Source organism: Rana temporaria, chromosome 5 (genome assembly GCF_905171775.1).
Source record: "Rana temporaria chromosome 5, aRanTem1.1, whole genome shotgun sequence".
Taxonomy (NCBI): Eukaryota; Metazoa; Chordata; class Amphibia; order Anura; family Ranidae; genus Rana; species Rana temporaria.
In genome coordinates, this window is record NC_053493.1 from 213,086,721 (window position 1) to 213,101,340 (window position 14,620).

Below are 14,620 nucleotides of genomic sequence, written 5' to 3' on the forward strand. Positions count from 1 at the left end.
AAGCCAGCTGATTAAAAAAAAATGAAAATCCCATAATTCACAAGGTTAAAACACTGGATAAGGTACCTTCTTTTTTTCTTTTAAGTGATAGTTTTTTCAATTTAAATTTACTCCAGTAAGATCTGAAAATGACAGTCACATGGCTTACATAAAGATACTAATTGTATTAACGTTTTGTGAATTGATCCTTTTGCCTCCTGTAATCTATGATAAAAAAAAAAATACATTTAGTTTAATAATAATATACAGGAATATTTCAGTGGGAAGTGTCATATAAACATGAAAGAAAGGGGGTGAATGGCAAATGTATGTGCCACATCCAGTATATATGCGAAAAGGTGCAAAGAAGGTTCTTCATGTATTTACTTATATGGTGACAATCACTGGAACTGTAATTTTCTAACTAAGTTCCATTTTAAGCACATTTTAAGTCTATTTTAAGTACAAAGCAACAGACATTCAGCCCGTGTGTATGGTAGCCAGTCCAACCAAAAAATGCCTGAGATTGGCAATGGCTAAGGCTGCATTCACACCTCGGCGTACTGAACCGCGGCGTTTTGTCCCGCGAATTGCCGCGGCAAATAGCGGCGTTTTGTACCGCGAATCGCGGCGACAAAACGCCGCGATTGTGAATGCAGCCTCACCCCCTCTATGGAGATGGTTCACATCTCCTATGCCGAACGCCGAAAGACGCCTGAAAAAAAGGTCCGGGACCTTTTTTCAGGCGGCAGGCGTCTGGCGTTCGGCGTGGAGATGTGAACCATGTAAAATCACCCCTCCAGCGTATGAGGGGCGGCTGCGGCGTCGCGCTTCAGGCGTATATACGCCTAGGTGTGAATACAGCCTAAGAGCTCTGACCAGAGTGTTTCTGGCAGGGGGGAGAACACATTAGAACAGCAGGGGAGATTGCTGTACTAACATCTGATTGTTAGTACAGTGGCCCTGACCTGAACTGTCAACCAGCAGGGACTGATGTATACGTACATTTGTAAGAGTAGCGTATTCCTTATTCTAGACCCGATAGTGGCCACTACCAGATTATGGCACTTAACTTCAGCTACCATAGATCGTTTGCTGTTATCATAGGTCCCACCAAAGTGAAAAACATTCTGCAGTAAACACTAGAAGCTCAAGTCTACACTAGTTATACTATATTTAGATTTTGGCATGATTTAAAATGCTGCCACACTGGAGCTGTGGCAGAAATAAGGGTATGTTAGTTTTGTGGGTTTTTTTTCAGTATTTTCTTCTTTTGGTTTCATTTTTTCTGTAGTAGTCTCATAAATCTGTCTTTTGTCTTTGCTTTTGTAGGATTCGGGAACAGTTTCAAAGCTCCGAAATGGAAAAGTATGCAGTGTTTATCTACGAGTCACTGAAGAAAACCAAATGCAGGGAGTTTGTGCCATCTCGAGATGAAATTCAAGCATTAATTAACAGGCAGGAAATTGCAACAACTGTGTACTGCCACGGTGGGGGAGCATGCAAGATCGCTATTAACTCCCACACCACAGCTGGCGAGGTGAGTCCCGGCATTCATTTCAGTGTCTCCTACTCTCTACCCCTGCTGTGTAGACCTCATGGCTTTCTAAGATGTTAATAATTAACCTTATCCTTTGACCAAAAAAATAGGTGTTGTGACATATAATAAAATAAAATGAGATTATAATCATTGCATGTAATAAAAGCCGACCGAATATTTACCATTTTAGAGTTATATACAGTATATAGCTTAGCAGTTGGGCATAAATGGATAATAAAATAAGGTTATCCAACTGTTGGTTTAGCAAGTCTAGCGCACCTAAGCTTGTAATCCCACCACTGTGCTCGTGCACACTCCTAGAGCTGCCACTTAAAAATAGTGATACATGTAATAAAATTATTTTAACCTTTTCATGACTAAGCCTATTTCTGACATTTGGGCCCGGATTCACAGCCAGCTTACGCCGACGTATCTTTTGATACGCAGCGTAAGTTCTAGGATGCGCCGTCGTATCTCTGCGCCGTATTCAGGAAAAAAGATACGCCTGAATTTTGGCTTAATACGACCGGCGTAAGTCTCCTACGCCGTCGTATCTTGGGTGCATATTTACGCTGGCCGCTAGGGGCACTTCCGTCGATTTACGCGTCGAATATGTAAATGACCTAGATACGCCGATTCACGAATGTACTTGCGCCCGTCGCAGTAAGCTACACCGTTTACGTAAGGCGTACGTCCGGCGTAAGTTTACCCCTCATAAAGCAAGTAAGTCATGTTAAGGTATGGACGTCGGAACAGCCGTCGTATTTTACGTTGTTTACGTAAAAATAAATACAATTACATAAACATAATAAACAGGTGAAAAAATCCAGTAAAGAGTCCATAAAAGAATGAAAGACATTCCAAGTGATTAGTTCGGTGACAACTCTTCTATGATACAAAGCTGAAAATTCTTCCACCACACTGTTTGTGACTCCACTCCCCTTTAAGAAATGCACTCACCACATTTAAATGCCTCGCACTCTCATGCTCAGCATAATCACTTTTAAACCCACCCGGGTTTATAGTAATACAATATCCAATCGTGCACAGCAGAAGAGGATTGCGCCACATGTAAAAAATGAGTGCTTCCAATAGTGAAACACCGTAAAAAAACTATTTATTATGTAAACAAAATCTTCACTCATTAAACTCGCATCAATCCAATTGCAAAAAGCATATAAAAGGTAAACTCCTGTCAGCACACTAGCTGTGTATTATGGTCATGGCGGACCTAAGATGCAGCCTCTAAACCTCACCCTCACTCGCTCGCTTGTTGGTATCGATACGTCACATCCGGCAAAGCGTCATCATGTGTCACAGATGGTTACCGTACAGCCATTCCCCGACATGTTTCGGCATTACGACTTATACATGGAATCCCATGAATAATTTGTAATAGCAATAAGAGTAATAGCATTCCTCAATGAATATGATCGGTTGTTGTGTAAAACAATGGAAGCTTGTAGGGTTTTTTCAGACAGACGTAATGGCTCACCGCCCTCTGAAGAGCAATCTGCGCTGGATTGCTTTAAAGAAGGCAGCATAGCAGTGGCTGACAGACTGCTGTTTCCTGATGTCTGTTTATTACTTTTTTTTTATCTTTAAGTAGCACATGTTTTTTACATTGCAGGACCATACCACAACTGTGAGCCAAGCATTTGGCTTGCAGTTACAGTGCAGCCCCATTGATCTCAATGGACAAATTTGATAGACTCTGCAAGCCGAGTTTAAATTTGTCAGGCTGTATCATTAGAATTCTGGTGGGCGGCCGTAAAACTGCAGCTCAGCCACCTGTTTTTACTACCCCCAGCCAGCAGTGTGAAAAAACAGATCAGCATAGCTAGAGAACTGCAGTTAATTCAGGCTTTCTGCTGTCAATGTTTTCCATTCATTTCAAATGTTTTTTAGTTAATCACTATCCAATTGTGGTTATGTTACTGGGCAATTTTGCTGATGGACTTGACTAATTTTCTATTTTTATATGGTTCATTTTGCAAAAACATAATTTGTCTTGCATTTTCTTATAAACGCTGCCTGAATTTAAATTGTCTGTGGAATAAAATGAATACATATTAACGACTGTTAGCCAGAGCCTAATTTCATCAAAGTCTTACTATATTATATAGAGCATCCTGACTCCAGACATACAATGCAGAGCATCAGTTGCTTGCACATACATGGAAATTCACACTAGAGTTAGAAGCCAAAAAAGAGGTCACTGTGGGGTTGATTTTACTAACAGCAAATAGACTGTGCACTCTGCAAGTGCACCCGTTTTCCCCAGAGCTTAGTGAGGGCCCTTTCAGACGTGCAGACCGTATGTCCGCATTTTCATCCATCCGTTGCGGATGAAAACAGGACATACATTGGTCCCTATGTGATTGCGGTTGTCAGCGGATGACCATCCGCTGACACCCGTAATCGTCCGCCTCCGCAAAGATCCGATTTTTCAGACGGAAGAAAATCCTATTTTTCTTCCGTCTGGCGGATCGGATGAACACGGACATACGGTCCGTGTTCATCCGATCCCCCATAGGGGAGAGAGCGGAAGAAAGACAGGGCAGTCCCTGCACAGTGTGCGGGGACCGCCCTGTCAGCCGACGGATGATCCGCCCGTGTGAAAGGGCCCTTAATGTGTTAAAGCTCTGCTGATTTCCATCATCTAATCATGCTCAAGCACCTGATTGGGTATTCTTTATAAAGTGAAGCTTTACCACTAAGAAAATAGACTGCTCCTGCAAAGTACAGTCTATTTGTTTTTAGTAAATCCACCTCATTCTGTCTTGCAGCTGGGTTTGTTTCTGGATTTTACCATTAAAACCAATCCAAAGTATAAGAGATTTGGAATCCTTAATGGCTCCCCAAACACGGTGCATTTTGCTGTGATGGTCACGTGACGAACCACGCAAAAATTGTAGTAGAACACGCATGTAAAATCGCGCCTGGCTGTGGGCCAAAATTGTATCCCTGAGCTTTGAGGCGAGAAATGCACATAGGGCAGCCCATTCAGGTGAATGGGCTGCCCTATGCACAATGCACGTTTCCGTGTGTGAAGCATGCTTTTTAAATCACTAGCGGGAACCCGCATTCCCACTAAGTTATGTGTGAACAGGGCCTCATACTAATATAGTAACTCATTGCTACGTGAATGTTTCTGAGACTGTGTATAAAAATATTAATCATTGTACTTTTTAAATGGTATAGTGATATTTACTGATTAAGGTCATTCTTTTTTTAGGTTGTAGAAAAATTGATTCGGGGACTGGCGATGGAAGATAGCAGAAATATGTTTTCTCTTTTTGAATTCAATGGGGTCACAGAGAAAGCCATAGAAAGCAGATCGGTGGTGGCAGATGTGTTAGCAAAATTTGAAAAGTAAGTTCTGCAGTAGTTTGACATCATCTTGTTGCAATATTATGAATACTTTTTTGTGATTTCTAGCTTATATGTTGCAAATGTATACTTTAGACCTCTTCCACACAGGTAGGCTCTGTCGATACAGCAGGAGATCTATCCACTGATCTCCGCTGAGCCGGCGGATAATAAGTCTCTCTCTGCTCACTGAGCGGGGAGGGGCTTGTGCAGCACCGCTGTCTCCTATGGGGAGATCTGATGAAAACGGACAGCATGTCCGTTTTCATCAGATCTCACCCGATCCGCCATGGACGGATGCGGACGTATCGCCATCCGTCCAATTTTGGCGGATCGGATCGGGACGGATGTCAGCGGACATATTTCTGCTGACATCTGATGTTCCATAGGACTGCATGGAGCGGCCGTTCAGGTCCGCCGTCAAAACTGACAGGTAAAAGTAAACCTGTACTTTGCCCATGCTTATACTTCCCTTCTTTCTCTTGCTGTATTTGCCCAAAGAGGTGCCATGAAATGTCTTGCACTTCCAGGTAAGGGGGGACATCATGTGATATGACCCTCTTTCTCCTCCCATGTGATAGTTCAGGTACTTTGCGGTTAGCCACTCAAGCATCCAGTTCTGTCACATAGGAATGTAAAGAGTCCTCAGCACTGTAGAAGCTCCCTGCTGGGCTTAGACAGGGCCTCCTCTCCTCAGTCACTCATTGTGAACAGGGCAGCAGGAGAGTGGACAGAAGGATGTATAAACATATAAACCGGTGCTTCATTCTGCATAGGCAAAGCACAGATTTACTTCCTGGCCCCTATTACAGTTAGACTTTCACAAATCATATTCTTCATATCAGCAGGTGACTATATAATGTGTTATTTTTTTACCACAGGCTTGCTGTCAGTGCTGAACCAGGAGATCAACCATGGAAGTTCTTCTTTAAACTTTACTGCTTCTTGGATACAGAACGTGTGCCAAAAGACAGTGTTGAATATGTGTTCATGTTCGAGCAAGTAAGTAAATAAATGCTTAAAAAAGAAAAATCATAAACATGGGGATTTGTCCTCATTTGTCTCTTGTAGAAGAAATTTCTGAATGTTATAAAGTAATTTTATTTTGTATGCTAATTACATTAATGGAGAGGGTGATAACTGACAAGCAGTCTAAGACCCTTCTCACATTTGCATACTGTTGTCAGCGACAGATTCTCCATGTACGATGCAGCAGGTAAGTACAGTACTCACCTGCTTGCAGTTGTCGCTTCTTCACCAGCTTCATTAGCGAGGCGCACTCGCTCTCTGGTGACACACGTGCTGCTGAGCTTTTGGCAGATAGGGTGCATCGCCTCACTGATTCACCAATCCTGTGGCTTGCCACCAGTGTCAGGACTGCAAGTGTGACATGAGCCTAATTAATGTGATTCATTTAACTGAAAATCGGTTTAACTTATGCACAGTTTGCTGACCTAGACCTTATATCTTTAGGCACATGAAGCTGTTATTCATGGTCATTACCCAGCACCTGAGGATACTTTGCAAGCCTTGGCAGCCTTAAGGTTACAATATTCACAGGGAGACTACAGTCTACAAACTAATGTGCCAGAGATGGAAGACTTTTACCCAGTGCATAGGCTAAGGGCCCGTGTAGCTCAATCCACCAAAGCGTCTACAACATTTGAAAGGACTGAGAGGAAGAGGTCTAGTTTCTTAGAAGGAACATTAAGGAGAAGCTTCCGAAGTGGCTCTGTGAGTAAACAGAAGGTAGAAGAGGAACAAATGTTGGACATGTGGTTGAAAGAAGAGGTCCTGTCAACCAAAGCCAATATTACTGACAAATGGAAGAAGCTACTAGGACTGAATCCTGAACAGTGCATGACTAAGTATATGGCTCTGATAAAAGAATGGCCTGGCTATGGATCAACTTTATTCGAAGTTGAGGTAGGAGCATTTTATTACAGAATGGGTTTTCTTATAGTTGATTGCAGGTCATATAATTATTTATATTATTGTAGCATTGTCCTAGACAGCATAATAACACTATTAGCCATGATATACTGGTTGTCATGTTATGTGCAAAAAAATCTATCTATATATATAAAACTCAACGTGTCTGTGTGTGTATGTATGTATGTATGTATGTATGTTCCAGCATCACGTCCAAACGGCTAAAGATATTAACATGAAACTTGGCACACATGTTACTTATATGTCAGCAACAAACATAGGATAGGTGGTTTAACCCTTACCCACCCCCATTTGCCATGGTCGGGGTTTTTCTTTAAAGTCCCATTCAACTCTATGGGAAATACATGTTACTTCATAACTTCCAAACGGCTGTACATATTTCGATAACACTTGGTCACATGTTACTTATATGTCCACTTAAACTATAGGATAGTTCATTTATCCCTTAACTACCCCCATTTGTGAGGGTCGGGGTTTTTGTTTAAAGTCCCATGCAAATCAATGGGAAATGTATGTTCCCACATAACTTCTGTACGCCTGGAGATATTTTAATAATACCTGCTACACATATTACTTATATGCCAAATAAAAATATATGACAGTTAAATTAACCCTTACCTACACCCTTATATAAAAGATGGGTATATTTATATTACTATGATTTTCCTCCCCAAAAGGTTAAGATAGGAAGACCGGGCAACGCCGGGTATTCAGCTAGTTCTATAATATAGTATACTCTTCTCTGTAGCAGTAAGCATGATACATTGATTTTAGTCTGTTTATAAAGTATAACTTCTTTTTTTTTTTTGTCATATATTCTTTTTTTCCTAGGTACCGCCTTAACATTTATATGTGCTTTTTTAATATATTTCAGTGCAAAGAAGGTGGGTTTCCACAAGAGCTGTGGCTGGGTATTAGTGGTGAGGCTGTTTCTGTCTACAAAAGAGGCGAGGGGAGACCTTTGGAAGTGTTTCATTATGAACATATCCTTTCTTTTGGTGCTCCACTTGCCAATACCTACAAGATTGTTGTTGACGAAAGGGAACTTCTGTTTGAAACCAGTGCGGTAAGTTTATAGGTGAAATGTGCCTACACACTGGCATTAGATAAAATAATGGAAAAGGCAAACACATTGCAGTAATGAGCTAGAAAAAGATTATAGTTGATGAAGTACATGCTTGTAATGAATGTTAAACCCATTTTTTTTTTAAATAACAAACATGTCATACTTGCCTTCCCTGTGCAGTTTTTTGCACAATCTTTTGCAAGAGCACTCCCAATCGTCCTCTTTTCTGGTCCCCTGCCAGGGATCCTGACCCCTTCCTCCTGCTGAATGCCCCCAGAGCAAGCAGCTTGCAATGGGTGCACCCAAACAGGTTCACTCCCGAGGCGCTGCTCTATGTGTCCATTCACACACAGAGCTGCGGCTCAGCCCTGCCCCTTGTCTCTCCTCATTGGCTCACTGACTGTGACTGACAGCACCCGCTGCTGTCTCAGCCAATGAGGAGGGACAGTCGAGGCTCTCAAGCACATCACTGGATTATGTTGGGGCTGAGGTAAGTAGAATGCATGAAGGTAAAAAAACATGAGCCTTTAGAACCACTTTATCACACATTAGGGCTAGGTTCACCCTTTGGCGATCCAATTTTAATCTAGCTTTCAGTGCAATTTTGTAGTGCAACTTGGATGCTACTATGAGTTGGTTTGCATGTTTTATGGGGCCAAGATCATGCTGGAATCACACCAAAGTAGTACAGGAAACTTTTGCAAAATTGCACCTTGCTAAGTTGTATTGATGTGATTGGGCACTATTGAAAACAATATGATTTCCATTGTAATGCAATCATGTGTGACTCAAGTTGCATCTGAAATTGCACTAGTGTGAACAGAGCCTTAAGGACTAAAAGGAAAACAGGAGTGGGGAGACAAGCAAAACTTTACATGAAAAGTTGAGATTTAGGGCTGATCCTCACTGTGTGGTGACCTGTAGTTTTGCACACAGTAAAAATGCCGGTCACTGCTAAGGTACTATGCCCCATTCACACCACAACGCTGGTGTGATGTACAGCACTGGATGGCACCATATGTCACCACACTACAGTGCGACGCACCCCACTACTGTGCGGAGACACAAATTCAGTGTCACTATGTGATGCATCAACTAAAGTTAATAAAAAGAAAAAGTAAGCAGCGTGATGTGGGGCTGAAACTGCCAGCTGCTGGCTTTGCAAAACTCTGTATTTCACCATGCGGCTAGTGTGAACCTAGCGAATAACTTCAGCTGCCAATGTCTCTAGATCTTGTGAGTGTTTTGATGTACAGTATGTGTTGCACTAAGGCCCCGTACACACGACCAAACATGTATGCTGAAACTGGTCCGCGGGCCAGTTTCAGCATACATGTTTGGTCGTGTGTAGGCGCGAGCGGGCCGAATTCCAGCAAACATTTGCCCGCCGGCCTTTTCCCAGCAGACAAATATTCCTGGACGTGTTTTAAAACCGTCCGCTGGAATCCTGCCCGCTCGGACATGTACGGTCGTCAGTACAGACCTACCGTACATGTCCAGGCGCCCGCCGTCCCTCGCATGCGTCGAATGACTTCGACGCATGCGTGGAAGCCTTTAAATGGCAGGCCCGCCCACGTCTCCGCGTCATCGTCGCGGCGACGACGCGGACACGCACCGCGTAATGTTTACGCGCGGACTTCTGTACGATGGTGTGTACAACCATCGTACAGAAGCCCTCTGGCAGACATGTACGGTGAAAACGGTCCGACGGACCGCTTTCACCGTACATGTTTGTTCGTGAGTACCCGGCCTAAGAGTAAACTCGAATGATGCTTATTTAAATTATTTGCTCAACTGGTATCATCTAGACTTGTTAAAGATTTATTTAATGTTGAATGCTAACAATCATTAATATATTTTAATACATACATTCCGTTATATGAACTTACCATATATGCTGCCTTTTGTTTTTTTAAATATACCATTGTAAGCATTTTATTATATCAGTTCAATAAGTGCACAAAAAATGTTGATGCTGGGAGAGATTCTTTAGTTTACCAAGAGACAACTGGGCAGGGTTTAGATTAGGGTTGCACCGATACTAATATAAGTATGAGTGCCCATACAGAGTATTTACACAAATACTTGTACTCATGCAAATGCTCCGATGCTCAATCCGATACCTCCTGGCAGGGCCACGGATAAGCCAGTTCAGCTGGCCCTGTTGTACTGGGCCCAACATCTTCAGCGTAGTGGGGGCGTGCAGCATCACAGATGATCGGTGCAGCAGTGGGGGCAGTTATAAGCATCTATCTCCCTGTATAGCTTTCAATAAAGCAGGTAACAGCCGATTCTTCTCCTCTCCCTCCTGCTTTATTGAAAGCTATACCGGGAGATTGGTGCTTATAACTGCCCCCACCGCCGTACTGATCACCCCCAACTGTGTCCTCTTCCGGCTCCATGGGTCTTCCTCCAGCTCCTGGTTTCCTCCTCTGGGTCCTTGTTCAGCTCCCCGGGTCCTCCTTGTGCCCCTCCGGCCCCCCCCTTGTCCCAGATCTGTCAGGATGGAGAGCAGAGGAAAGATAAGTATGTAATTTACCAGCTCCTTCCTTTTCTGATTGAACAGAGTCAGTAATCACTGACTCTCCATTCATAACTGAGCAGAGTAAAGTGTGTTTACGATGTTTCAGTATATGAATGAACAAGAGCCTTTGTCTCTGTTCATTAATCTTCAGTGCAGCTGAGGTTGCAGAGAAAGGGACTGAGGAATCTGTGTCCTCAGTCCCTTTCTCTGTCTCAAGAGGGAGATGTCAGGAGTCTTTTAAAGTTCAAATTGTAAAAAAATCTAAATAAAAAAACACTGTAAAAGTATATATAAAAAAAAAAAGTATCGGTAATAGGTATCGGCGAGTACTTGAAAAAAGTACTCAGTCTTAAAAAAGTGGTATCTGTGCAACCCTAGTTTAGACCATTTCTTGCAATTTCAGTCTGGAAAAGGCACAACAGAAATTTTGGAGATGAGTGCATTTCTGGCAAATCAACAGGTATTTTTTTCTGTGCTTATAGGGTTTATACAGTGATAAACATGGGGAATGTACATGTATTAAAGATATACACTGTATATGTGTATTTTGTTTTTTTGCCCTGACCTTTCAACTTGTTTGATAAAGAGTAGCATATTATCATCCCGGCTAGGTACTGTAACTCCTGTTTTGCTTTCTTTTACAAAACTGTAAATACAATCCTCCCACTGTAAGGGTACATGCACATAGACAATTGCCTTAACATTAAACTCCCAGTGTTTTCTAACGCCTGGGTAACTGCAGGTGGCGCATACAGCCAGCCATAGAAGTGTATGGTTGTATGCACTTGTACACTAAACAAGCGCCACTGATGCCACCTGAACCTATGCTCTTTTACCACTGATGCAAAAGAGCATAGGTTTACACAAGTACAACAAGTGGAGCCATGCATTTCTGTGGCCAGCTGTACATGCCACTTGTGGCTCCCTGGACATGAGAAAATGCCAGAACTGCCAGAAAATGCCAGCACCCTAAACCCTATTAATCTGAACTGGCATTCTCAGAGCTTTTGTGTTTATTGATGATAAAAAAGACATCTAGTATGCATTAAACAAGCTTCTTTTCCCCTTGATACAGGTGGTTGATATCGCAAAGCTTATGAAAGCCTACATCAGTATGATAGTAAAGAAGAGGTTCAGTACTACACGATCTGAGAGCAGCCACAGTCAAGGAAGTTCTAGGTGAAGACAGTGATTCTTGCATATCAGCTGTCAACACTGCCCGAGTCTCACATAAGCAAATGGTGCTTTCAATATTATTAGCTGGAAAAGTTCTCATCTCTTCACCAAGCAATGCCAAGATGATTCAGTGCCTAAAGCGTTTAAACTGCCAGCAAGATCCCCAAAGCTGTACTTCTTCACACTGACAATTGCCTTAGAAAAAACAACCTGCCTTTAATGCAGAGTGACGTGCCTTCAGTCCGAATTCACTCTTAGCGGCCAAAAAGTGTGCCCACCCGTTTTCCTCAAGAGAAAGTATTGGAGTGCTGCAGGCAGCCTTCTCCAGGGACATTTTCGTGAAGCAGCAAGCATTTTGCTTGGAATTTAGTATTTTGCCTTTTTGTGAATATTTGAGTCTTAAATTCTATTTTTATTCTGAGTTTCAGAAGAAAGGGAATGATGATGTGCAATTGTGTGTACAGTTTGTTTAGTTATTTGTATGTTTCTCAACAGTTTAAATGTCAGTAACCTTAAAGTTCCAACCCTACCATGTTGTATTAAGTTTTCTTTATAGCCAGTATGCTGTACATCATCTATCTGCTGTACTTTAAATTAAGAGATGACTTAGCTAATTGAATGGTAATCAGTATTTATAAACTGCCTTATTACGAAGATACTTAAACTATTTTGGTAGCACTTGGTCTACAGATGTTTTCTTTACTTGATACCTTTTAATAGCACGGTCATAGTGCTTGTAAATAGGTAAATGTGAGTGCTTTATTTTTGTATGAAAATTTTAATATGAAGCTAAACATTAATACCACCCAGTGGGAAGGGTCAGGAACCAAATCTTTATACTGCAATGGAAATGATGTATGTTGAAAGGTTGGCTTCATTGTAAAATAAATGCTTGTCAATAAAATGTTGTATTTAATATGAATTGGCTTGGGAAAATTTTATATTAAAGGATAACTATACTATAGGGATAGGCAACCTTTGAGAGGTGGAGATCTACCCGAACAACATGGAAGAGAACAAAGATCCCAGCGTTTGCTCCTTTTTTACATATTATTCTTTGTTTGTTTTTTTACAAAAAGGAATTAATTATCAAGCTCCCAATAAATAGTAAGGATGGCATAAAGAAAACTTATAAAATATAATAAAACAAACATCACTGTAAAAATATAAACTTAGCTTTAGCATTCACATTTATTCACTTTTTTCATGTTTGGAGTTTAGTTGGTCACCCCTACAAGTCTATCATGAAGGCAGAAAATGTGCTACTGCAGGCTAATTTGCTTAAAGCGGAGTTCCAGCCACAATTTCACTTTTTAAATATAAATACCCCTGTAATACACAAGCTTAATGTATTCTAGTAAAGTTAGTCTGTAAACTAAGGTCCGTTTTGTTAGGTTGTTACAGCATTTAGACACTTTATAAAATAGAAATTGACTGGGGCCATCTTAAGTGTGGGCATCATGAAGCCAGACTGTATGACTTCCTGGATTTCAGCCTTGCAGATCTCGCACATGCTCAGTGCTGCACAAGCAGTGTCAGATCAGGTTTCAGCACCTGTGCTGTCCAAGTCACATGATTATTTGAGACTGGGGAGTGCACAGACTCCTGGAAAGTTACACCCACTACATTCCCAGGAGTCTGTGCGGTGTAGGTTAGGAAGCATTAAGCACCTAGGTGCAGGAAGAGGGAAGATTAACTATTCTGCCTAGCAACAACACTTTGAAGGCATCTAAAAAAAAAAAAAATTTCGTAAAGGACTAATGACATTTTTTTAAAACTACTGATGTAATGTTATATTTATGGGTGGAACTCCACTTTAACTAGTTCCTGCCTTGGCTGGTCTCAATTCTGGACTGGCAGCACAATGTAGGGCAGAGTACAGAGGTCAATAGTATGTAAGGCAGTGTGCAGAGGTTTGCAGATTATAGGGGTCATCAGTGCAGAGGACAGTTACTCAGTCTGGCAGTGGACAGTGATGTGGAGAGAAAAAAATGTAGCGCTAGTGATGACAAAGAAACAATAGTTTCTCTGAGTGGATATGTAAAAAGATGAATAAATAATCACTGTACTGAAACAGTGCTAGAAGTGACAAAAACAAATGTGGGGTAAATGAATGAACAAGTGGAACAAACAAACACAACCCAAAATAACAGTGTAAAGTCCATCAAATAAAACTTGTGGAGAAATGGATGATGGAATGACCACGTAGATCCTCAAGGGCAAACAATCATTTCTTCTCAATGAAGATATGAATGCGCTTACCAGAAGACGTGGATCTGCTTGTCAGCGACAGCAGATCAATTAGGCATGAAACTCTCAGGGCACGATCTGCTCGGCTTCCCCAAACTGGATCAACGAATGAGGCGGATCTTCAGTGGAGGGCCGTGGATGCACGATGTCCTGGAATGGTGTCCCAGATTTTCCAAGGTGTGTGCCCCCAAATGAATGAGGGGAAATGGTTATATACCCCTTGGGAGATAGGACAAAATAGACCTGGAAGGCTCCAAGAAGCATGTGGGGATGGAAAGAAAAACAAAGCCCCGAAGGTGCAGGTTAAAAATATAAAGGTTTTATTGTAATAAAACCACAGATAAACATTAAAAATGATCACAAATACTAAAACGGGGCAATATGGGAAATGGTGAAAACCAAGCCCTACGCGTTTCGTCCTAGAGGGACTTCAACTGGGGCATCAACCTGTTCCCCCATATTGCACATGTATAAATATAAAAACACTCCTATCTTGACCAGGAAAAGCAGTGGACAGTGTCAGTAGAGCAGTGGACAGTGTCAGTAAAGCAGTGGACTGTGTCAGTAAAGCAGTGGACTGTGTCAGTAGAGCAGTGGACAGTGTCAGTAGAGCAGTGGACAGTGTCAGTAGAGCAGTGGACAGTGTCAGTAAAGCAGTGGACTGTGTCAGTAAAGCAGTGGACTGTGTCAGTAGAGCAGTGGACAGTGTCAGTAGAGCAGTGGATGGTGTCAATAGGGCAGTGGGTGGTGTCAGTAAAGC

At 41.9% G+C, this 14,620-nt stretch overlaps 1 protein-coding gene across 1 annotated transcript in view; it reads left to right on the forward strand.

The window, feature by feature from the left end:
* Nucleotides 1–12,532, forward strand: part of LOC120940588 (unconventional myosin-X-like) — a 287,319-nt gene extending 274,787 nt beyond the window's left edge. The window contains exons 36-41 of the mRNA XM_040353535.1: nucleotides 1,312–1,519; nucleotides 4,758–4,894; nucleotides 5,773–5,893; nucleotides 6,365–6,817; nucleotides 7,719–7,910; nucleotides 11,510–12,532. Of these exons, the coding sequence (XP_040209469.1) occupies nucleotides 1,312–1,519; nucleotides 4,758–4,894; nucleotides 5,773–5,893; nucleotides 6,365–6,817; nucleotides 7,719–7,910; nucleotides 11,510–11,617 (1,219 nt within the window). The 3' untranslated portion in view covers nucleotides 11,618–12,532. The remainder of the gene's footprint in view (nucleotides 1–1,311; nucleotides 1,520–4,757; nucleotides 4,895–5,772; nucleotides 5,894–6,364; nucleotides 6,818–7,718; nucleotides 7,911–11,509) is intronic.
* The last annotated feature ends 2,088 nt before the right edge of the window (nucleotides 12,533–14,620 follow it).